Source organism: Branchiostoma lanceolatum, chromosome 11 (genome assembly GCF_035083965.1).
Source record: "Branchiostoma lanceolatum isolate klBraLanc5 chromosome 11, klBraLanc5.hap2, whole genome shotgun sequence".
Taxonomy (NCBI): Eukaryota; Metazoa; Chordata; class Leptocardii; order Amphioxiformes; family Branchiostomatidae; genus Branchiostoma; species Branchiostoma lanceolatum.
Genome location: NC_089732.1, coordinates 7,953,961 through 7,976,355, shown reverse-complemented (window position 1 = coordinate 7,976,355; position 22,395 = coordinate 7,953,961). Strand labels below are relative to the sequence as shown.

At 41.5% G+C, this 22,395-nt stretch overlaps 4 protein-coding genes across 4 annotated transcripts; all 4 read left to right on the top strand.

Annotated features, from left to right (window-relative positions):
* Positions 1 to 2,805: 2,805 nt before the first annotated feature.
* On the top strand, positions 2,806 to 5,375 carry LOC136444674 (fatty acid-binding protein 2, liver-like). Its single transcript, XM_066442353.1, has 4 exons — positions 2,806 to 2,967; positions 3,562 to 3,737; positions 4,341 to 4,451; positions 4,940 to 5,375. Exons 1-4 carry the CDS (start codon positions 2,892 to 2,894, stop codon positions 4,985 to 4,987), a joined length of 411 nt encoding a protein of 136 aa, XP_066298450.1. The 5' UTR covers positions 2,806 to 2,891; the 3' UTR covers positions 4,988 to 5,375.
* A 1,322-nt stretch (positions 5,376 to 6,697) lies between these two features.
* On the top strand, positions 6,698 to 10,118 carry LOC136444673 (fatty acid-binding protein 2, liver-like). The gene is made up of 4 exons (XM_066442352.1): positions 6,698 to 6,860; positions 8,464 to 8,651; positions 9,240 to 9,350; positions 9,871 to 10,118. Exons 1-4 carry the CDS (start codon positions 6,785 to 6,787, stop codon positions 9,916 to 9,918), a joined length of 423 nt encoding a protein of 140 aa, XP_066298449.1. The 5' UTR covers positions 6,698 to 6,784; the 3' UTR covers positions 9,919 to 10,118.
* Positions 10,119 to 11,212: 1,094 nt separating this feature from the next.
* On the top strand, positions 11,213 to 14,016 carry LOC136444672 (lysozyme 1-like). Its single transcript, XM_066442351.1, has 5 exons — positions 11,213 to 11,399; positions 11,548 to 11,678; positions 12,171 to 12,335; positions 12,733 to 12,934; positions 13,333 to 14,016. The coding sequence occupies exons 2-4, from the start codon at positions 11,612 to 11,614 to the stop codon at positions 12,927 to 12,929; spliced, it is 429 nt and encodes a 142-aa protein (XP_066298448.1). The 5' UTR covers positions 11,213 to 11,399; positions 11,548 to 11,611; the 3' UTR covers positions 12,930 to 12,934; positions 13,333 to 14,016.
* A 4,895-nt stretch (positions 14,017 to 18,911) lies between these two features.
* On the top strand, positions 18,912 to 21,760 carry LOC136444755 (uncharacterized). The gene is made up of 3 exons (XM_066442481.1): positions 18,912 to 19,076; positions 19,641 to 19,831; positions 20,103 to 21,760. Exons 1-3 carry the CDS (start codon positions 19,022 to 19,024, stop codon positions 20,244 to 20,246), a joined length of 390 nt encoding a protein of 129 aa, XP_066298578.1. The 5' UTR covers positions 18,912 to 19,021; the 3' UTR covers positions 20,247 to 21,760.
* Positions 21,761 to 22,395: the final 635 nt, after the last annotated feature.

The window sequence follows — 22,395 nt, the reverse complement described above, 5'->3', positions numbered from 1 at the left end:
CAAAACTGCTAACGTAAAACCACAGAATATTTGTGGTAGGTTCTAGTACCTCTTTTCTGCATTTGCTGGCTCTTGGCTCTTCTGCTTATTCGTCTACTTTCTCCAAACATCTGCACAGAGGGTATCATGCCTTCATTTCCAGGTTAGATGATATAAGATATATCATTTCTGCAAGACTCCTGAAAAATGAGGCATTGTCCATCACAACATGTAGAAGATGAGTAAAAATATAAGGAGGAAGATATGCTAGGAATGAAAAGCAATGAGTAGAATCTCTTAAGGATTGAACTATTCTGACAACAAGCATTTTTCTTTTGATGCAAAGTTCCCAGCTGATGCCTCCCTTGTGTTTATTGAATGGAACGTCCCCAACAATGCGTACTGGTACCGTGGCCATTAATGATTAGCCCCTTTCAGTTTGCCCGACGTTTCGGCTGAACCCAACAGCAAACAAACTGGCGGTGTAGTAACCACAGGGTACGGTGATAGGTCTGAACACGCGATGTGGCTTACCTTTACCTTCAGGAATTCGCTGTCTTAAGATTATTGACCTTAGGTAATATCAAGTAGGTTGAATGTATCTTGGTTATACCTATCTTCGATATTAAGTTTCTCCTTTTGTTTCCGTTAAAAGATACAGTATCTGTATAGCCGGTACAACCGCCCTTCTGCATAACACACCAGCTTCGTAGGCACGCGGCACTGAACGACCTGTCACACCAAACATTCGCGCATCTAACTGTGGCCTATATTCAATGCTCTCCATCTAGGGTGCTCCTGTAGTACTTGGTGGCAACGAGTTCCACTCGACGACAGTTCTAGGGAAAAACAAAATTTTGAATACCTTTATTCTGGGTTGATAACTCTGATACTTGAAGGCATGGCCATTTTTTTCTGAGGCACTTTTTCTTTTAGATTGCAGTCGGTACGTCCACCAGTTTATAAGTCATTTTGTCACATTGCTCAAAATTATTATCCTCCTTTGATATGAAGGCTAGCTACATGTCTTTTCAACCTTCAAAAAGAACCTGTTGGTCTATTTATTTCATCAATAAGAGAACAGGTGAATCAAATAGGCATATATAGGGGTATTCTTTTTGCAGATGTGTGTATGTACGCCTGTTAAACACGCACCATACACACGTTTCATTGATAGCTGCATTGTGCAACGATTCTACGGTCTAGAACCAACGGTTTTTCATAGGTCGCATGTACAGGGGTATGTTTCTTGCCACAGCAAACCTTTCTATCGAAATCTTGATGTCGAGATGAAATTCTACTCAATCAGTAAAATTGGTCAATAATATGCCCCTGGTATTAGGGATACCTTATATTCAGTACCCGTAGCCTCTATCCCAGGCCTCGCTGAGTGGGTACTTTTCATGTTGTCTTTTTTCTTAGGTATGCACTGTACAGTTTTCTGTAGCCTCCACTAGGCCTTCCTGGAGGTATAATAGTGAAATTCGATAGAAATAGTGTGAATAGTGTAGGAGAGTCAGTCTGCGGGAATGTTAACATTTCCCCCTTCTAATGGGAAAATGCTCCCCTATGGTCACCAAAATCCCCTTTGAAATTATTCTCCCTAAAGTCAGCGTTTTTAACTGATTGCTACCATGCACCCGCCAGTTTTGTTAAAATCTACACAGTCATACGGCAAGATTCAGAAAACAGTTCTTTCAATGTAAATGTTAGTCACGAATTAAAAAAGGCCCGCAGAGGGGGCTGGTCTTGAGGCAACAGTGCCCGGTCATACGACCGGTCAACGCCCTACGTCCAAGACTTGCAAAACTAATCAGATGTTAACTGAAAGGTCAAGGAAGTCTAAATCAGCGAAATGCTTTGATGTAGTATAATATTTGATTTATACAATGAGAACATATTTGCATGTTAGTGCAAGCCCTTCAGGCGAGACATTTCAAGTGCCACTGACATTGATAATAGCCTGGCCTGTGGCTTTTAAAGAAAGATAAAGATAGATTAACTAAACGTTCTTCAATGAAGCTTTGCGGAGGTTTGAATTTGTTGTGGATGGATTACATGCATTGACGACAAAATCCAACCGATTTTCTCTATAAATTACTGCGTTTACTTTTGCATCCATGTCCACCAAAATTATAACATTTACAGTAGATCCAATGTATTAAGAGTGGCTATTTAAAGGTAAACTTGGTAATAGTTACTCCGAGGTTTTCTGGTCGCCTGTTTTGATAAATCATAGAATACCAAACCAAGGAGACACATAGACCAGTGTATGTGGTCACATCGTTGTAGTATCACATTTCCCCCTTCCCCTAGTCAAATTCATATCAATCTTAGGGGCCCACGCTTATGAATATAAAAACTCTCTCTGAAATTTACCCAACAAAAAGTACAGCTACTTTCGTATGGCCAAATACAAACTACGAAACAAGCCACAAAATCCTCCTTGGTACATGGTATAGGCTAACATACGCACATCTCTAATATATTGATATAATCAGGGCTAATAGTGGATTTCAGTATCTTTTCTAATAACAAAGCAACCTTTTATGTATCTGCCTATTTTTGCACTGTGAGAGTTGTCAAATTTAAAGATTATTTATGCCTATATTGTAACAAAAAAAGCTGATATATACCGTTTCTCGTGGTTTTGAGACCAGAAACAATATATACAATTTATAATGACCGTCTGATGATGTAAATCATCATCTGACAACTTGTCTGATAAACAAATTAACTCAGGAGGTGGGACGACATGTTGACTCCATCAAGTGTTGATTAAACACGTATCACACGATTTCCTAGCCTATAAAAGACGACCGCAGCCCAAGTCTGCTATCAGTTAGCCCTGAACACAGGACAGGAAAAGTTGGATCTTGCAACAAGTTTTGTGCGTGTCAAAGAAACCAACCATGCCGATCACAGACTTTAACGGGACCTGGAAAGCCAAGAGCAACGACAATTTGGACGCCTATTTAACAGCAGCAGGTATGCCATTCTAGTCTTTCCTTTATTTCTTTCTCTTTTCGAATTCTATAGCTAACGCACAATATTTCATACGAAAAGCTGAAACCGCTGCAACTGGGCTCATACCTATGGGTTTTCTAAAACGTTCTGTCCTTCTGCGAAACTATCACTAACCTAGAAACAACGCGTCTGGTCAAATCGAGAATGGTTCTTTCCAGGTTACAAAGTAGTCCTGTGGTTAGCATTGTTGACTTAGAATCTAAAGGTCCTGGGTTCGAATCCCTGGCAGGCCCCACTGTTGTGCCCTTGGAAAAGGGCACTTTGCACCTATTTCCTCACTCGAGTTAAATGAAAATGCTTCGGTTAGGGACGTCCTCTTAGATGGGACGTAAAGCAGCATGAAGCAATAGCCCTGTGTTTGAGCAGAGCCACACCCCGAGCACAGTAACAGATACGTTAAAGATCCCACAACACGGTGAGTGGATCAAACCTTACAGTCCAGTCTTACGCAACTTGTACTTACGCAAGCTGTACAAAACTGGTGTGTTACGCATGAAGGCGGTCATAATGCAAAACCAACAGTGGTTCATAAAAACTTTCTTTCCCTGTTTCCAGGCGTCCCTGCGGAGTTTTGGGACACCATCAAGTCGGGGACGGTGACGCACGAGTTCTCTCAGTCAGGGGACAGTGTGACGTGGACTAACTCTGGGAACGACGGCCGCTCCGTCACCAACACCTTCAAGTTCGGACAGGCCTTCAGCGAGACCGGCCTGGACGGGAAAAGCCGCCAGGTACGGGGAGAAGTGCTTAGAATTAGCTTAAAACAAATTCTTGAAATTTTCGCGGTGTTTTTATGCTCATAGTTTTCAGGGTCATCGCGAAAGTCTTTTGTTTGATTACTGTACAGTTTGTGACTATAGCGGTATCGCAAACTTAAAAGCAACGCTAACACTCCATTTTCTCCTTACAAAGTCATCGCGAATTTAAAGGCATATGCAGTAAGTTCATCAACGTCGATTTTTGCGAGTACTTTAGTTGATACCATCCCTGTACACGTTTCTTTTTGGTGCTTTTATCCACAGAACTGTACCCGCCGAACCTGACCAAGTTGTTATACATTCACAGCGATAGATCAAAGGTGCTATAACCTCCTCGGGTAGGCCCCGGTTCCAAAAGAAAATTATTTAAGCCCATTGGCTATCTACAGCCTCAAAAGCATGACACAGTAAAAATTCAAGGGTGGGTGGGTCGAATCTTATCGTTTCTTCCTTTGGGCACAAATGATAGCAACTCTCATCAAATCTCGTTCATAATCTATTGTCTTACTGAAACGGTAACAAACCTACGAAAAATACGAGAAGATAATGGGGTTTCGACATGTTGTCCACTTCCAGACCACCATTACGTACGACGGCGGCAAACTGACCAGCACCTGTGCGGACATGGACGGGAAGGGGACCCAGGGACGCATCGTCAGGGAGGTGGCGGGAAACAACCTCACGGAAGTACGTCATGTGTGTGTGTGTGTGTGTGTGTGCGTGTGTGTGTGTGTGTGTGTGTGTGTGTGTGTGTGTGTGTGTGTGTATGTTTGTGTGTGTTTGTGTGTGTGTGTGAGAGTGTGTGCGCGTACGTGTGTGTATGTATATGTTTCTATGTATGCATGTATGTATGTATGTGTGTATGTGTGTTTGTGTGTGTATGTATGTATGCATGTGTGTGTGTGTTTATATGACATAGCTTCAAGCACACTATGTTACGGTAAGTCTAAAAATGTATTGTGTAATCCACAACGATTCTACTGATTGAAATTCGTATACACTAGCTATACATTCTTGTAATATACAGTACATCAATTTTGATTTGCACCCAATTCCTAAATAGAGTATCGTGAAGGTATAGCATATCGTGAAGGTGGTTCAAGCTGGGATGGAGATTGTTTTTTCATGCTGTACGATTTTGTTAACAAGATTTATTATTTCTTTGTTTGTTTCAGACGACAACGTTTGGTTCCACTACGGCCAAGCTTGTGTACCAGAAGTAGATTGAGACTCACAAAAATATGTCGTCATCCTATACACATACGTATGGAATGGACGCATGATGTCACGCATCTGTAGCTATAGATTTCGTAGGCGAAGTTTCGCAGTAGTAGTAACCCGCCTCTAGAGAGAAAATCCACCAATAGACCAATCATGGCTGTCCATCACAATTAACAGTTCAACCAATGAGAGATTGTTTGCATTTCTACGTTTTGACGGAGGTACGCGGGGCGGTTAGATCGGTCCATTACCGGGCAGTGGGCGTTTTTGTATCGCACAAACTAAATACTTCATGTAACCAGGCACTGATTTACTCTTTATCATAAGCACTGTGAACGTTGTGTGATAACTGGCAATAAAAACATCCGAGTATGTTGAAATATCGTTAAACTTTCCTGATCATTTTATAGTCGATCATAGCAGGGTCTAATAAACGTATAAACCAGGATTAAGCATGTTTAAAGAATAGCAAAACCTAAATAATGTCCTGCATTAACTCAACTCCAATAAAGGTTTTAGTCTCCAAGCAGACCTATCGGTGGCAAGGCAGTATCCAAAGGGCCGACCAGTATTCTCCGGTTGCCTATGTTGGATACCAGTTGGCCCTTTGGATACTGGCCTTGCCACCGATAGATCTGCTTGGAGATTGATAAATGTGCCGATGTGCTAGCCTGCTTCGCAATCTTCGGAGCGGCGGCGTTTTTGGAGAGTGCTGATCATACGCATTTTTTTTACACGGCCCAATGTCTTTAATGCTGGCTTAGGGAGTTACGTTGCCGAGGAAGGATCCCCCCCCCCAAAAAAAAGAATAAACGCCGCCACTCCGAAGTCTGCGAAGGAACGCCCATTCACTAGTCCATTTATAACCTGTTAATGTTGACTAGTGCCCGGCCAAGTGCCCGGTGTGTCCACATCATTAACGCTAAACTGCTACGTAACTGAAGGATTTATTTCTTCACCTCCTAGTTGCTAAAGTATTTATTTCTTCGTCTAGACTTGAAGCCATAAAAATGTATACCATATATGGGTGTATGTCATGTACACGCATGCCCCCACTCGGTTTGATTGGGAATGCCATGATAGGTTGCTATGCACCGCGGACATGTCGTTAGCTCTGTTACTAGTTACGTTGAAGAAATTGTAAGCGTATCAACGGAAATGCCATGATAGGCTAGCAGTTTGAATGAAATATTTAGAACCCAAGGGTTGAGCGACATATAGTTTTCTTTATTATGGTTTTGCCATCTCGGTTCCACAGATTGGGAAGGGTGGGATGTACTGTAGTGATATGATATGATATGATTTATATGATACAAAATGTGTTTGATTTTGTTCTGAGACAAGTTCTTATCATCAAATTCAAATATATAATATGAACGAATATCAGTGTTAAAAGGATATACAGGAACCGACCTCACATATAGGCCATACAGCCTTGTACAAACTCTCCATAAAGACCGCCTAGCCAATGTGACAACTTTTGGGCAGTCCCTTATACTATTATTGTATAGTGCCCACCTGTCCATATAGACCAGATTCTATCGGTTCCCTGAGTGGTCTTGGGCAGTTCAGACTAGACTGCACACGTATGTAGTTATAGCCAGACGTCACGTGCATGCTCAAGACCAAGCTTAAGTGGGCGTCTGTGGGCGGTGCCTATTTGATTAATTGATATCAAAAGCCCTATAAAGCTCTCGAGCTGAACACTCAACGTCCTTTTCCACAGTGCAGGGATTTTGAACTTGCAGCCGTATCAGCACATTTTTTCTCCGTCTTGATATTTTCCCGCTAGTCATAAGATGTCTCTCACTGACTTTAACGCTACCTGGACGTCCTCTGGAAATGAGAACCTTGACGCCTACCTGGAGGCAACAGGTAAGACGCTTAAGTCTTAAGTGTACAATAGTTCTACTCAATCGACTGTTGGAGTTAAGAAACTCATGCGTTTTACTCTTGGAGTCTTGCTCAGCGCTGTTGAATAGTTTGGTGGATAGAGTGCAAAAGAGAAGAACGAATTTAGGAGATTTTGTGACTGGTAACGTTAGCTTGTACTCAATCTATCACTTTGTGTTGGTTGCCGTCGGCAGCGTTACCAAGAACATTTCAAATGACGCATTTAGTGGCGTTATAAGATTGATACAAATTACGTGTGAATAACCCCCGCCAAGACCACTCGCGGACTTTGGCTTTTGTGAGAGTTCATTGTTGGCCGAAGGGCCTCTCCGGCCACATACAGTATCAACCACAAAATCTCTTAGGCTTCCGGAATTCCTCAATTTATTCGGCTTCCAAATTTGTGCTACACAATCCACTTAACAGGACTGTAACGGACAAACCCTGAGCAGTTTTTCACAATCACGACTATCCCGGGCTAAACTATGAAAAAGAGAATTTCAAATGGGAGCCCAGCATATTGAAACTCGCGCAACACAGGAATGCCCGTACAATCATCGCAACAAGGCGGCCACGTTTCCATAACAACCGCCAGGTCAAAGTCTTTTACTAGACCCCTTCCGAGCGTCAGTAACCACGTAATTCCTTCAGCTTCAGGTATTTGCCACCAAGCGGGTAGATCAGTCCGAAGGCCGCAAGGGGGCGCGACGCTCCCAATGGTCGCAACTTCGCGTGTTACCGATCATCGGTGAGCGGACAAAAGTTTAAAAAGGCAGGTCTAGCTGGCGTTTCTGCCGTTATGCGGCGACATTAACGTTTCTCAACAGAATTCTAGTTCTACAGGAACCCTTTATGTCTAGAATACGCCCTCTATGGCCGATCATTCGGTAATAAACCCCTTATATCCACACATAAAAATGCAGTGATTGAGGTTGTTAGTGTCCTCAAGTAAACATTTATGAAATTTGCATACAGGCCCTTGCTTTGTCAAGGCGACTTTATGGTGCAAGGCAGTAAAAGACTTCTGGTGAAGTCATATACTTCTGTATAAAAAAGTTCTTTCTTTACAACAGATATGTACAACAGTCGACGTTTCGGTGACCTTCTGTGACTATCCTCATAGCAATAATGACTGGTTCTACTTCGCACTGCAGCTAGGTGTCGCTGCTGCAATGGTTAAGAATGCGGTCCCAAACGCAAAGTAAAGAAGGTGACAGACGGTCACCGAAACGTCGGCTGACGTAAATATCTGGTTCTGAATAAAGAACTTCGTTATTCAGTCATTTACCAAGATGAAATTATTCACGATATGCACTCGCTACTCCTACTGGTTTTTTTTTGCACACAGTATCCAAATCATGTTTCCGCTATTTCTGTTGACCTCTGACCTCTTGCAACAAACAACCTAAGTAACTAAGTAACTAAGTAACTAAGTAACTAAGTAACTAAGTAACTAAGTAACTAAGTAACTAAGTAACTAGCCAACTAACCAACTAACTAACTAACTAACTAACTAACTAATCAACCAACTAACTAACCAAATAACTAATCAACTATCCAACTAACTAACATTCTCCTGTTTCAGGGTGCCCGAAAGAGTACTTCGACACCGTGAAGAGCGGTACTCTGACGTACGAGTTCTCTCAGGCCGGCGACACCATCACGTGCAAGTCCAGCTCCACTTCGGCTGGACCCGACCAGCCGGGACAGACCAACACCTTCAAGTTCGGACAGGAGTACGAAGACGTCGGAATCGACGGACAGAAGCGCAAGGTAAAATCAAATATGATTTAGATATATATGCAATGATATATTCATGAAGTATTTGTAACAAGAACATGAAAAAGAAATGGTAATTGGGGTCCACCACTCACTATTATTGTCAATTGGATCTATTTATCGGTTTTGTTGTCATTCATGTGTGTAAACTACCTTATTTCCGTGTCATGAATGTCTTGTGTATTGTTTTTTGTTTTTAAAACCGATAAAGAATGATTTAAAAAAATCAAGGGCTGACAAAAGGTAGTGAATACTACCTGGAATATCCGACCGTCCAAAATCTATCCAGTTGCTTGAGTACCTGTTACCTTACGTATCTTAATTACTTGTAACTTGGATGTCCAACCTTCAACCTTCGCTGCTCATGTCGAGAGCTTGGTTAACTGCAGTGGTGAAAGGTGCAGAAATTAACTAAAAAGCGAAAAGTTTAGTTTAGTTTACTTAATGTTAATTTATTTTGTGATTTGCATCTATCAACTTAAACAAAATGTTTTCATATGACCTGTACTACCTTAATGTAGCAAAAAGTGCAATAAAGGTATGCATTCCTTATTTCTTGTGTTTTAATGGCGCCCCCTGTAGACAGTGGTGACATTTGCAGGCGGGAAGCTGACCTACAGTTACCCCGACTTTGACGGGAAGGGAACCAAAGCCAGCACGGTGAAGGAGGTGTCAGGTGGCAAGCTCACGGAGGTAAGCAGAGTCTTTGTCTCCAAGTAGATGTAAGGAGAACAATAATACTGCGAATATGTCCCTTAGATGATGTACTGTACTGCAGAATTCTTTCACCCATTGGACGATTGTCAGCGTAGTTTTGGCACCTCTAGAATACACGTATCTGGAACCAACAGCACTTCAAGTTTGCCAAGTTACCCCTATAATGCTTCCCTAAACATATGTCAATTTTTATGTACCAACATCTACTTGGATGTCCCACTGTGTCATAGTCTAGACATTATTTTAAAAGAATTTTAGCCGTGCTCCTGTAAGGATTTGAAATGCTTTGCATTGCAGTGTCCAATTTAATTTCATCAAGTTTTAATTTCCAAAGAAATTGCAATGAATTGCAAGAAGTTCCACAAACTCTATTTTGATGTATTTCAATCAGCAAGTTAGTTCCATGTTTCAGCTCATTTCTTACATGCATACGTACAGATTTACATTTCCTTCACAACAGACAAACAAACAGACAGACCATCCATTTTCATTACAGACTGTGACCCTCGGATCCGTCTCTGCCAAGGTTTTCTACACCAAATAAACAGCCGGACCGCATCCAAACGCAAATGGTGACAACCAACACATCGCAAAAGAAGCGGATTGCATGGCTTACTCTTTCCATCCTTCTTTTTTAAGTTAGAGCCCACGTAGAATTGTGCTGTTTCCTGTATGTTTTATACCTAACTCTTAATTAACATTCACTGTCATATGCGTTAATAAAGAACACACATTGCGCTCATAGAGAGTGGTGGCATCTTTTTTTCAAATTAAAGTATGTGTTGAAATGAATTTGATGAGTGTGCATAAGTCGATTTCTTTACTCTTTCCAGTCATAATACGAACCATTAGCTTTCTCTGTGAGATGAGACTAATGAACTTTTCTTGGATGATTTGATTAAGTACGTACAATAGTGATACACAGTAGACCTATTTGATACAGGAAAACCATATGGGGTCTAAGTATGAGTGTTCATGTTGTTAGCATGTTGGAATCCAAGAAACCGAGCGGGGATACAAAACATGCTAAACACGCCAAGTTGAGCACCGTTAAGTTTCTTAGAAGGAAGTCCTGGTGCTGCTATGTCAGCAAAACACGCCTTCTTTGTCACGGAGGTCGTTGACCCTATGAAGGGGCCGATTGGGAGATTCGGAGTAAAGCCCACCTGTCACTGGACTCGCTGCACGCTGGCGATCTCGCTGCGTCCTAAATTGGATTTGTGCTACCCTTGGCTTTATAATGGGAATATCATGCAAAACGTACAAATATTACTAAAAGACAGCAAAACACATAAAGCGTAAGAGGATTCGTTTTTTATCGATGAAATTTGAGAGCGTTTTCAAATAGCCCGGTGGCAGTAAGCTTGCCAACGTGCCGCGTGTCCTGTGAAATAGGGGCTTTAGGGGCGTACCAAGGAAGACCATGGGAAGGGTAGGGTTTCCGCGTTTCTTATCCAAGAGTTCGTACTAAAGGACCCTGATCCTGTCGTTCTTTTAAAGTGGAATTCGCAAACTCAATCACATGTATGAAGATAAGCGATTGTAAGGAGAGTGGGTATTATACGGAGGGTATATAACGTTACGCCTCCTGGCGTAAAGCACCAGTTCTGTACGAGACTGCATCTAACGTTGACCGCTACAAATACAAGGCCCCACCGATTTATTGAACTACCAGCTAACCAACAGTTAAGGTTCGAAATATGAAATATGAATAATCAAGCGTCACGAGTCATTTGACGAAGAGAGAGCTATTAGCGTTTTCTGCAATACTGCTGTTCTGCCCAAATCCACTTTTTTGAAATGTCGAGCAAAAATCGGAAAACAAGGAAGTCTAGATCTTCTACCAGGAAACGATCCCAAAATGCAAACCATATGTTCGCCCCTGGCGTTTGCTGTAACTCTACTGTGCCAAGTTCAACTTAGAAGAAGTATAAAAGGCCAGAAATGTTTCACAAGTTTGCAGTTCGGCAGAGCAGACGAAGTGTCGACACAGCTATCAACTTCCGCGCTATTCTGGAACTGCAGGTTTGTGAATGACTGTTTTCTTTACTGCCGGTTATGTTTGCGGTGGTCTTTGTTCAATCGTTTGTTTGTTTGATTGTTTGCTGATTTGTTGTATGCACAACATGATTTTGAAGAGAAATATGGGCTGATTTTTCACGTTGGATTTCAGAATCCCCTGATCAAGATAACATTAGGGAACTCAAGTTCAAGTATACGTTGCTTCAACGACCAGCATGATGAAGACGACAGTGTGGTTTGTAGCGGTGCTTTTTGCCTGTGTTTTGCACGAAAGCAGCTCAAGTGAGTTTTTAATACTTCAAACTTTATAATACAGGTAGTATCTTGGAATATCTTTAACATGTAGCTATTATCTGGATATCACAAAATGGCAGCGATTCTTGATCATTTATGAAGTACGGCTTGTTACATAGTCTGGTGGTACGTTTTGATATTCCCCAAGTAGATGTTAGGGGTTCTCAAAGCCGACGAACCCCCGCTGTTGGACGGTCGGCTGTCATGAAAACGGGTACCAATCTGAGTAAGGTAACAATCTAACCCCTCCAACATCTGCTTGGAGAGTGACATTTTGATAGCAATACATTCATTCATTCATTAATCCATTCGTGTGTCAGTGGACAGTATAATTCGGGAAGCTGTGTATGGATATTTAATAGAATATGTGGTAGGTGGATAAAGCATAGGGGTCAGGAAAACAAACATCATGTTCAAGAAGTTCTTCTAAGGTACTGCATCGAAACTTCCGGTTTTGATGTCTCGTTTGTTCTGTTTCAGCGGCATATGAAGACTGTGTTGACTGTATCTGCCAGGTGGAGTCAAACTGCAGGGTGCCCCGCCCACTGTGCCACAGGGACGGTGGGTCGGACTCGTGCGGGCCGTACCAGATCAAGTACGCCTACTGGCTGGACGCACGTCTTCGCGGGGGGAACCTCAGGGGAGGTAGGCCGTTATCTGTTTGTGTTGTATCATCCTGCTCCGCAGGCCTGAATCCCTCGGCACAGCCTTCTAAATCCGAGAGGCTATGCCAAAGGATTCAGGATTGCGTAAAAGGATGTTTTGTTTTTTCCTCCGTGAAAACGTGAAATAGGTTTCGTCGTCGGTTGGTGCGTTTGTTTGTGAGTAATGGTGTGCGCCCGCAGTTCCGCAATTATTTGAATGCTAGGCACATCGTGGATACTGACAGGGTCAAAGGTGGCAGAAAGGTTCCAGAAAGGTGACAGGAAAAGGTGTTGGCCCCAGTCCAGTATCTTTCCCATTACTATATTTTTGCCTCTGGGTGTTTTGGGGGACGCCTCAGGGGCTAGCCTAATATTTCTTTTACGCCTACTTTCCTAAGATTGGCGAACGTGTGCTCGGTCGCCCCGGTGCAGCCGGCGGGCGGTCCGCGGATACATGGACCGGTACGCCACCAGACGCAGGCTCGGCCGCCAGCCCACCTGTGAGGACTGGGCCCGCATACACAACGGTGGGCCGAACGGGTACAGGAGGGCTTCGACACTGGCCTATTGGAGGCGTGTTCAGAACTGTCTGTAACGCAGGTGATGTACAGTACTCCCTTGTTCTATTTTAGTCAACGTTAACGCTCAGAATTGACCGTCTTGTCTATAAGTAAAGACTCAAGTCATCACTTATGACAGGTCGATGTTGAAATTGATTGCTGGTCTGTAAGTTGGGACTGTCTTTCAGTAAATAAGATTGTATAAACAACTTTTTCTTCTTTGGGTGAGCTTACCTACACAATGTCCGTCCCATCATTAGTCTACTTACATGTATGACCAGCGGGACTTTCGACCAATACGAAGTTAACACTTTATTTTCCCAGGTGTAGCCGATCGTTTTTCTATGATATTCTTACCAACGTGTCCATTTCGATCCATCCACCAAGTCAATGCGTTTGGGAATATAAGAATTAACATGTGTGTTCCTTTTATTCCAGTGTGATGCCTTGAATGTCATGGACGAGTCAAAGCTAATGATAAGTACGGGCTCAATCGCTCACTCTTTTGCTTAAAACGTCATATACCAACAGAACTAACAAGCTTTAAATCAGATATACTACTATATTGTCAGTTATGCATAACGTTAGCGCTAGAGATATATGTTGTCACATCTGCAATACATAGCTCCGTCCGTCATACAAAAAAGTGTTTAACATCAGCATCCCGTGCTAATACAGAGCTGCAGAAAAGGCAAAAAGATGACAGAATAGGTAAACATCAGGAATGGGTTCGTTGAGGTCTTTAGCAGTAATGGTAAATGACTAGGAAGGCAAAAAAATGCAGTATGAAGCTGATTTGAAGAGCTATGAATATCTCCCCACCACATTTAAGCAGATTCAGAAGATTGTGTTTTTTTCAGATTGTGGCAACGAATAGTTTAGCAAGACATTAGACCTTGTTTGTGACAGACACGGTGTAACGTCGTCGTGTGGGGCATCAGGTGTTATTCTGTCCTGTATAATGATGCCAACACGTACTGTTTCGTCATGTATTATGTAACCAAGTGTAAGAACACATTGATGATGGATTAGATCTAGAATGTCAGTGGAATCAAGTTTGTGATTGAAGGTAAATCCAACGAAGCCGATGGTATACTGTACACAGACATGTTTTTAAGTGAACCTTTTGTTTGTTTGTTTATTGAGATCTCCATTAGATTGTACATTGTAAATCTATTCTTCCTGGAGTCCAAAACAATGAAACAGAACAAATGTACATGAAAGTAAAACCAACATAACAAAGGTGTGAGTTTAAATCAAAATATAACATAACGCATACAACATTAACTCAAAACTGAAATTAAAATGAAACGTGGGGATGGTCAGAGGTCATGGCTGAATAAAGTAACAAAATCTTTTCAAAGTAAATAACAAAGAGGATGCAAACAGCAAGCCATGATAACAGTAAGTAAATTAACAAAGTGGATGCAGAACTGCAAATCATAATAACAATAAGTAATTAACACAGTGGATGCAGAACTGCAAATCATAATAACAATAAGTCAATTACAAAGTGGATGCAGAACTGCAAATCATAATAATAATTAAATAATAAGTGGATGCAGAACTGCAAATCATAATAACAATAAGTAGATAACACAGTGGATGAAGAACTGCAAATCATAATAACAATAAGTAAATAACAAGTGGATGCAGAACTGTGAATCATAATAACTAAGTAGAAAACAAAATGGATGCGACCTGATAATAATTTAATAACCCAAACTTAACAAAGAAAATACTAATGCCTACCTTTACAATAGTTTGAGTTTAATTAATTACAGCTACAATTTCATTTAATCAAGGACTTGGTTCAAGAACGTATTACCACCAGTACTGTAAAGGCCTAGTTGTGTCAATTTTAGAATGAATCCACTTGGTGATTTGTGTTTTGAAATTTGAAGGTGTAGTAGATTTCATATGTGGTGGGAAGGAATTGTGTGATTTGGTACATCTGTACAAGAATGTACGTGTCAATGTTGCTGTCTTAGGCTTAGGTAAACTGAAACTGCCACCTTTTGCAAAACGAGTGTTGTGGTCATGTGTACTGTTGACATTTTGTAATCTTTTGTAAATAGCCTCGGGTTTCTTAGTTGCTAAAAGTTTGTTGAACATGGAGAGTGTACCAGTGTAAAGTCTTTCTTTAACTGTGGGCTATTGCAGTCTCCTGTGCATGTCACTGGTGTTGTCTGTGTAGTGTGCATTTAAAACAAGTCTGGCAGCCCTGTTCTGCATAGTCTGTAGTTTGTTTAAGGATGTTTGTAGGCCAGTGGACAACAAGCAAGAACAATAATCCATGTGGGATAAGACTAGTGTCTGAGTCACTGTTTTTAGTGGTCCTTCAGAAAGGAGATTTCTTGATCTCCTTAGCACTGCTAGGGAACCAGTCATCTTGTTTAACACTTTTTCAATGTGTGGGGTCCATGTCAAGTGCTGGTCCATTAGGAAACCAAGTAATTTTGCCTGTGCTACCTGCTCTATCATTCTGCCATCCAATGAAAGCTGTATGCTGGGGTTGTGCTTTAGCTTGTGGCGACTGCCAAAGATGATTGATTTAGTTTTATCTATATTCAGTATGAGTTTATTCGCTTTAATCCAGTCATGTATATTTGTGAGTTCGGACTGCAGTTTGTTTTGTACAGTTGAAGCATTTGGGCCGGAAGCAGATGGGGTTGTGTCGTCGGCATATAACTCCATACTGCACTGTGTGACAACTGTGGGCAGATCATTGGTATAAATGCAAAAAAGTAAGGGACCCAAACAACTCCCCTGTGGAACCCCACTCAAGCTCTCTCTGTGAGATGACACACTGCCATTCACCATGACAGCTTGTGTTCTTTTGGTCAGATAGCTTTTGACCCAGCTAATGGCAGAGTTGTCGAATCCGTAACTGTTTAGTTTGGCCAACAACACCCTGTGGTTTACCACATCAAAGGCAGCGCTGAAATCCAAGAGTACTGCGCCTACTATGTTGCCTTTATCTACCTCTTGTAGCCATATTATGTTACGTATGTGTAATAATTGCGTATATGTAATCATTATGATATCATGATAGCGTTTTTTTCTAAATATCAAGGGAACTAAGGTATAAGGATTTGGAGTATTGGTCTATTTTACTTAAAACAGCTTACTACCCTATCGCTACATTAAATGGTTTTTACTTACCACAAATATGTGTGCTTGTTTTTTATTCCTGACGAAGTCTAACTAGCTGACTGACAGTTGTATTGTTTATTTTTATTTATACAAAAGAAAAAAAAAATTATCCCTGATAATGTTCAGAGTACGGGCAGGAAAGCGTGCAACATTAACTCCATGACCGTACAAATCGTAAAGTTTATGTCCCTCCTTGATAATGACGAAACATTTTGTGAAACGGCCCAAAATTTACCATAAGCATAAAGAATTGAACCACTTATCACTTATTTCTACGTCATATCAACCCCCCTCCCCAAAGAATGTTAACGAAAGGAATTAAGGACGTTTGAGTTATCCTGTCTGTAAACAAACCAAACTTGCCCGACGAAACGGTAACCTGGAGGGTCATGCGCGTAGGGATCTGTGCAGCCTGAATTGCAACGTTGGTTGGCTCTCTGCCCAGAAAGTGGTCGGCTACACTCAAAACTACTCGCGGGGGCATTTTAGATTGGGGCGTGCTTCCACATAGGGGCCATGTCTTTTCTTCTGTTCTTCGGTATAAAATGTCTATTTCTACTGTTTTCACATCATTTTGTGGTTTATTAGAAAAATCAACCTTTCTAAAAAAAACGTACTAAATAAAGGTAACGGTACACAGGTTCAAAACGGAAAGGTTTGAAAACGAGAAAACTTGCATGTTGTCACTTCTACTGTCCTTTCACTCAATACAGCGAAAACACCACTGTGACAACGTGATTATAGCAAGTGTAGCAAAGGCAAATGGTAGCTGGCTCGGGTGTTGACAACGGCAAGCTTCTGCCCTGGGGTACACATGACAAATCGCGCTCCTAGCGGCCGGGCTGTAACTGCCCACTTCCTCTCGGGGTGGGGGTCATTGATCTCCGCCAGAGAGCTTGTGTAAACACAGACTACACATGACCATAATGAGGAACAATTTTACGATTCAGAAAACTAGTAAATTGCAATTGCGCAAATGCGAAAAGCAAGGCATTGAAACAGGCGTGTCCAGAAACAGACAATTGGGTGTGACCGGATCTGTATGTTAGCCTCCGACTGCAGACAGTTAGGTCCACCAATGCCGTAGTCTGGGCAGGCAGGCTCTGATGCAGATACCATAAAGTTTCCCCACAGGTTAAAATTGTATAGATAGAAAGCTAACCATAGAGGCTGATATAGATTAATTCATGGGAGGGTTGTTGAGTGAACTATATATCTATTTTCTCAAGCTACATTTCGCCATTTGCAACATGAACACTCAACTGCAATATAAGTATTACTGAGTTACAATTATAACAAGAAAATGCATCAGCTAGTGTAACATGTAGCGTGAGATCAGCCCTTGTATGAGTTAAACTTTAGTCTACTCTATCTACTCTAAGTGTGCTATGTGGTAGCCCTTTCAACGGTTGCTATAATGATATAACCGCACAAGTCTGGATCTCAGGCTATCACTTGTTCACGTGATAAACTCAAAGGTAACTCCTGCCCTGAGGGGTGGTTATCCGCCAGAATGAGGAACAAATTTACGCTTCACCTTTAAAACATAAAGAGTATACCGCGCTGCGCAACTCACCAAAACTGTGAACACTCACGCAGAATTTCAGACTTCTGACCACTGGTTGTTGGGAACAGTCAGCATTTAAGTTCAAGTTTGCCAGCATGATGAAGACGACAGTATGGTTCGTCGCCGTGCTCTTCACCAGCATCTGCAACGAAAGCAGCCCATGGTTGCTCTCAAGCTCGGACTCTGTAGTCTCTAACGATGGGAGACCCCGACCAGGTGAGTTTCCTATATCAAGTGATAATATAGCTTGGAGAGTAGTTTGATACTATAGCAACTTATTTAACCTTTAGCACTCTGAAGTAGCCGTTTGGAACCCAATTTCCTATTGGTTAAAGCATAAAGCTTCATTTATACACAATTTTTTCGAGTATACTAGGGGCTATGTGTGAGGAGCTTTTGGCTGTTCAAGTGGTGTTTTTCTACTAGGAAACGCTATATAAGTGGCCTTTGCACAGTCCTGAGTCGACTCCAAGTCGACTGAAAAACGTGTGTTTAAGCTCAGCCTAAGGCAGCAGGGAGAAGGTTAATTGGGGCGGGGAGTTATCTGGATGTAATAACAATATATCTAAAGAAAGGATTTATTTATTTCTGTATTCTTTTACTAGGATAGGATTGGCTTACTAGTCCATAATATGGGTAAAGTCAATGACTCGAGCTGCATACAAAATAAGATAGTTAAAGTTATCATTAAACACTTGAGTCTATTGTTTAGTCTAGTGTTTATAAGCATATGTCACTAGTAATGCATGCTAACCTTTGTCTGGTATAGTATTATCATATGTATAATCGTAAGGCAATGATTTGATACATGGGCATATGCATAATGAAAGATGAAGAAGATGGAACAAACGTTAACGTTTATTTTGCCCCCCCCCCTTGCACTTTTGCTGTGTTCTGATACGTGACATAGTAAAAGTGAAGGGGAGGGGCAGAATTAACCTTTCACTCTATCAAACATGACTCGTTTCATTCTGGGTGGCCATTTACTGCTTAGGACTGCAGACAACATTGTTTGTAGGTTTAAGGCTAATTTGTAGAAATGCCACTTAGTGGCCCCTGAACGCAATTGCATTAGACTAAACTTGCACCAGGGAAGTAAGAAACGAACAAGTTTGATCAAAGACGATTCCTTCCGCATAAGTAGGCAATACATATAAGAATGCCTCACAAATATGAAACCAATTTCTACAGTACACAATGCTAAATACGATGATTGCTTTGTCCATACCAGTCTTCAATAAGAAAACGAAATTACTTCACATTACCTTTTTTTTCTGTCAAGGCTGGCCAAGCTTTTCTGAGCTAAAGAGCAACTACCCAAAGTACCCTTTGTTCGGTTTGTTTGGTGGCCTGACATGGGATGCACTGGTGAAACAGGAAGGTCTTGATTCCTGGCTGTTGACTATGGCTGACAAGAACACCTGTACCATGAGGGTCAGCCGTGCGCTCACTCACGCGGGTAAGGAGACTTTTTTTAATTTGTATACTGTAGGGGGAGGGGTCCAAGATCGGTGCGGGATTGGTCAGAGTAGGTCACATGTGCATTCTAGTACCTACAATTTTTTGTGTGATTGTACCACCGTTTTTGAAGAAATAGTCCCACACTTTTGGACTATAGACACACAATTTTTTCCTCATCTGCGCGAAATATGTATTCTCACATTTTCCATAGTCCCACACAACGTAGATACAATCACAGAACTTGAAGCTTATCGTTGCCTGATGGGAAATAGCCGTGTTCTAATGGATAATTAAACCATGTACTGGTGTGCTTACGCCGTGCATATTCACATGCTACATAGTGTGCATGTATAAAATATACAACTACGCTTCTCCACGCATTTGCCAGACCAGCATAGTATATTAGTAGTTTGGGCAGTGTAGATACAGCTACTGGATCGGTCACCCCTACCCTTCTAGATTCCACAGCCCAGTTCTGTGCTGTGTCTAGCTAGAGTATTGTAAACCTGAAACCGAATGACTAGCTTTGGGTTTGTAAGAAGAAGATATCACCCCTCTGTAGGAAAGCAGATTGTGCCACCGGCCTCCCGGAGCGACTGTAGTGGCTGGTCACCGTCCGGCAACAAGCCATGGGCCGGCGTGAAAGACAACCAAGGCCAGCCGTACATCATCCGTGTGGGCACCATGCGCTGTTACCTGGAGAACGAGTATGGTCCTGCTGACGTCACCGGAAGTAGTGAGAGCAGTTTCCGGGTAAGATTAAGTTACAAAAAGCGTCCACTTTTCAAGGTTGAAAATAACAACCATTTCCCCATTCCAGTACCCACAAGAGGCTTCGAAGAACAGATAGAGAACATCAAAATAGAGAATGACATGAGGATGACTTTTCTCAATATGTTTGTGTCTGCATAGTCATGGTTGCACACATGTATATCTTTTGCAATGGAAGAGGCATTTAGAACCTTTGTGTCATGTCAATTGCAACTTGTCAATTGCCAACTTTGTACATTTTACATCCCAACAGGGACGCCAGGGCATCGTTGTGTTCCAAGACTGCAACTTCGACAGCGCTACCGGGCATGTGGACCTCTATGACGGATCGAGCTGCGTCGGGAGGTGTCCTCTTTACTTTAGCCGTTGTAGCGACATCAGGCTGTTTGAGTTCTAAGAAAAAATAATGACCGTTTGAATGTGCTGTTACAAGCCAAGGCAATCCAGTAGGGTTGACATACTATTACTCTTAAGCTTAACAAGGAAGGTTGATATGATTGAAACATCTCTTGGTGCATTCAGTTTCATCAGTAGTTTAGCTATTTGCCGTGCTTTATGCTAGACGCTACCAAATTGGCTAATACTTTCCTATTGCAGCACATTGTCAAGATTAGAAATCACAACAACATAGTGTTGCTGTTTGTAGATGAAAGCGCTTGCTGCCTACGTACTCATTTTAGCATTCTGGGGTCCTATATACAGGTCTGCCCTGTTTCCATAACTAGATATTGTCTCTAACCAACTTATGATTATCACATGAGGACTAACACTTCCTTACTGTCAACTTGAACAAATATCAAATACTTATTCATGTTTTACCTTCAAATAGCCCACATGGCTGCGAAGTAATTACATTAGAAAATCTATAAACAGAACGATTTTATGAGCGGTACCAAGTCAAAGTGTCTGTATTTTCGAATTCTAAGCAGTGAATTTTAACATATCCACCTAGCCATTTCTCTCTGAATGTAAGAATCAACATGTGTATTTCTTGTATCCCAGTGTGATGCTTGAAATAGTAGAAGCTAAAGAGAAGTATGCGCTCGATCGCTCACTCTTTTTGTTTAAACCATGCATATATGTTATATCGCCAGTACAAGGAATAAGCTTATATCAGATATCTTATTACTACTACTATATTGTCAGTTATGTATAACGTTATCGATAGAGAAACTGCGTTGTCACCTCTGAAATACATAGCTCTGTCCGTTATCGAAACATTGACGCGTATAACAACAGAATCCAGTACTGATACAGATCTAGAGATACAGAAAAAAGCGAAGAGTTGACACCAAGAATGGGTATATTTTGGTCTCCTAGCAATGGAGATGGAGATTTGAAGAACTGTGGATATCTCCCCAACACATTTAAGGAGATTCAAAAATGTTTGTCTTGTCAGATCGTGGCAACGAATAGTTAAGTAAGACATTAGACCTTGTCTGTGACAGACGCCATGTAACCGTCGTTGCGCGGGATAGCTAGTGTTGTTTTGTCATGTAAAATGTTCCAACTCGTACTGTTTAATCATCCATTACATGTGATTTAAACAAGTGTCAGTTAAAGAACACCTTAAATATGAATTATGATGGTGAATGAGATATAGAATGTCAGTGGAATCAAGTTTGACAGGAAACACTTGATTGAAGGTAAATCCCACAAAGTAGAAGACATACTGTACACAGACATGTTTTGAAGCGAACATTTTATTCATATCATAAGTATATGTAATAATTTTTTTCTCATCTGAATATCAAGGGAACTAAGGTATAAAACGTTTTAGCCTTTTCACAATACTGCTTGCAAATAGCTTGCTTGTTGAATTTATCCTTTTTGTCTTTTAAAAAAACCCATGTACTTGGAAGAATATTGGCGCTTGCTTTCCTGTCGCTTGATAAAATGGTTCTTACTTACCACAAATATGTCTTATTCAATGATTTTACATTCAGCAATGTAACAATACATTGCAAAAGTCTTTAAAATTATGAATATTACATACTGGAGAAAACTTAAGTGATTCCCAGAAACGGTGCAAAGAATTTGGTATTCAACATATTTCAGAACTTCCTAGCATGCTAGCACAGAAGGAATCTATAGTGGAATTCTGATGGATTATTGTAATTATCAAGACATAGGGGTGTTAAACCTCCGGACGACGCCGCAATTTGTAAATATCGACCGACATTCCATCACTATCGAGCGCCGTAAAATTCCCCCTACTGCACTTTGTCTCCCATCGTCCGATCAACGAGCGAACTACAGTCCGTGCCAGCAGGCTTTTTCACCTTAAAGTGAACTTTCCCCGTTTTCTCTTCCACATTGGGCTTGCCTCATCATACATGGCTTTATCCTATAGAACGCGGTCTACCAGAAAGGTTGCTGTCCACGGCTCTTCTACCTGGTGAACCTACAAACACACGCACACAAACACACACACATACACACACACACACACACACACACACACACACACACACACACACACACACACACACACACACACACACACACACACACACACACACACACACACACACACACACGCACGC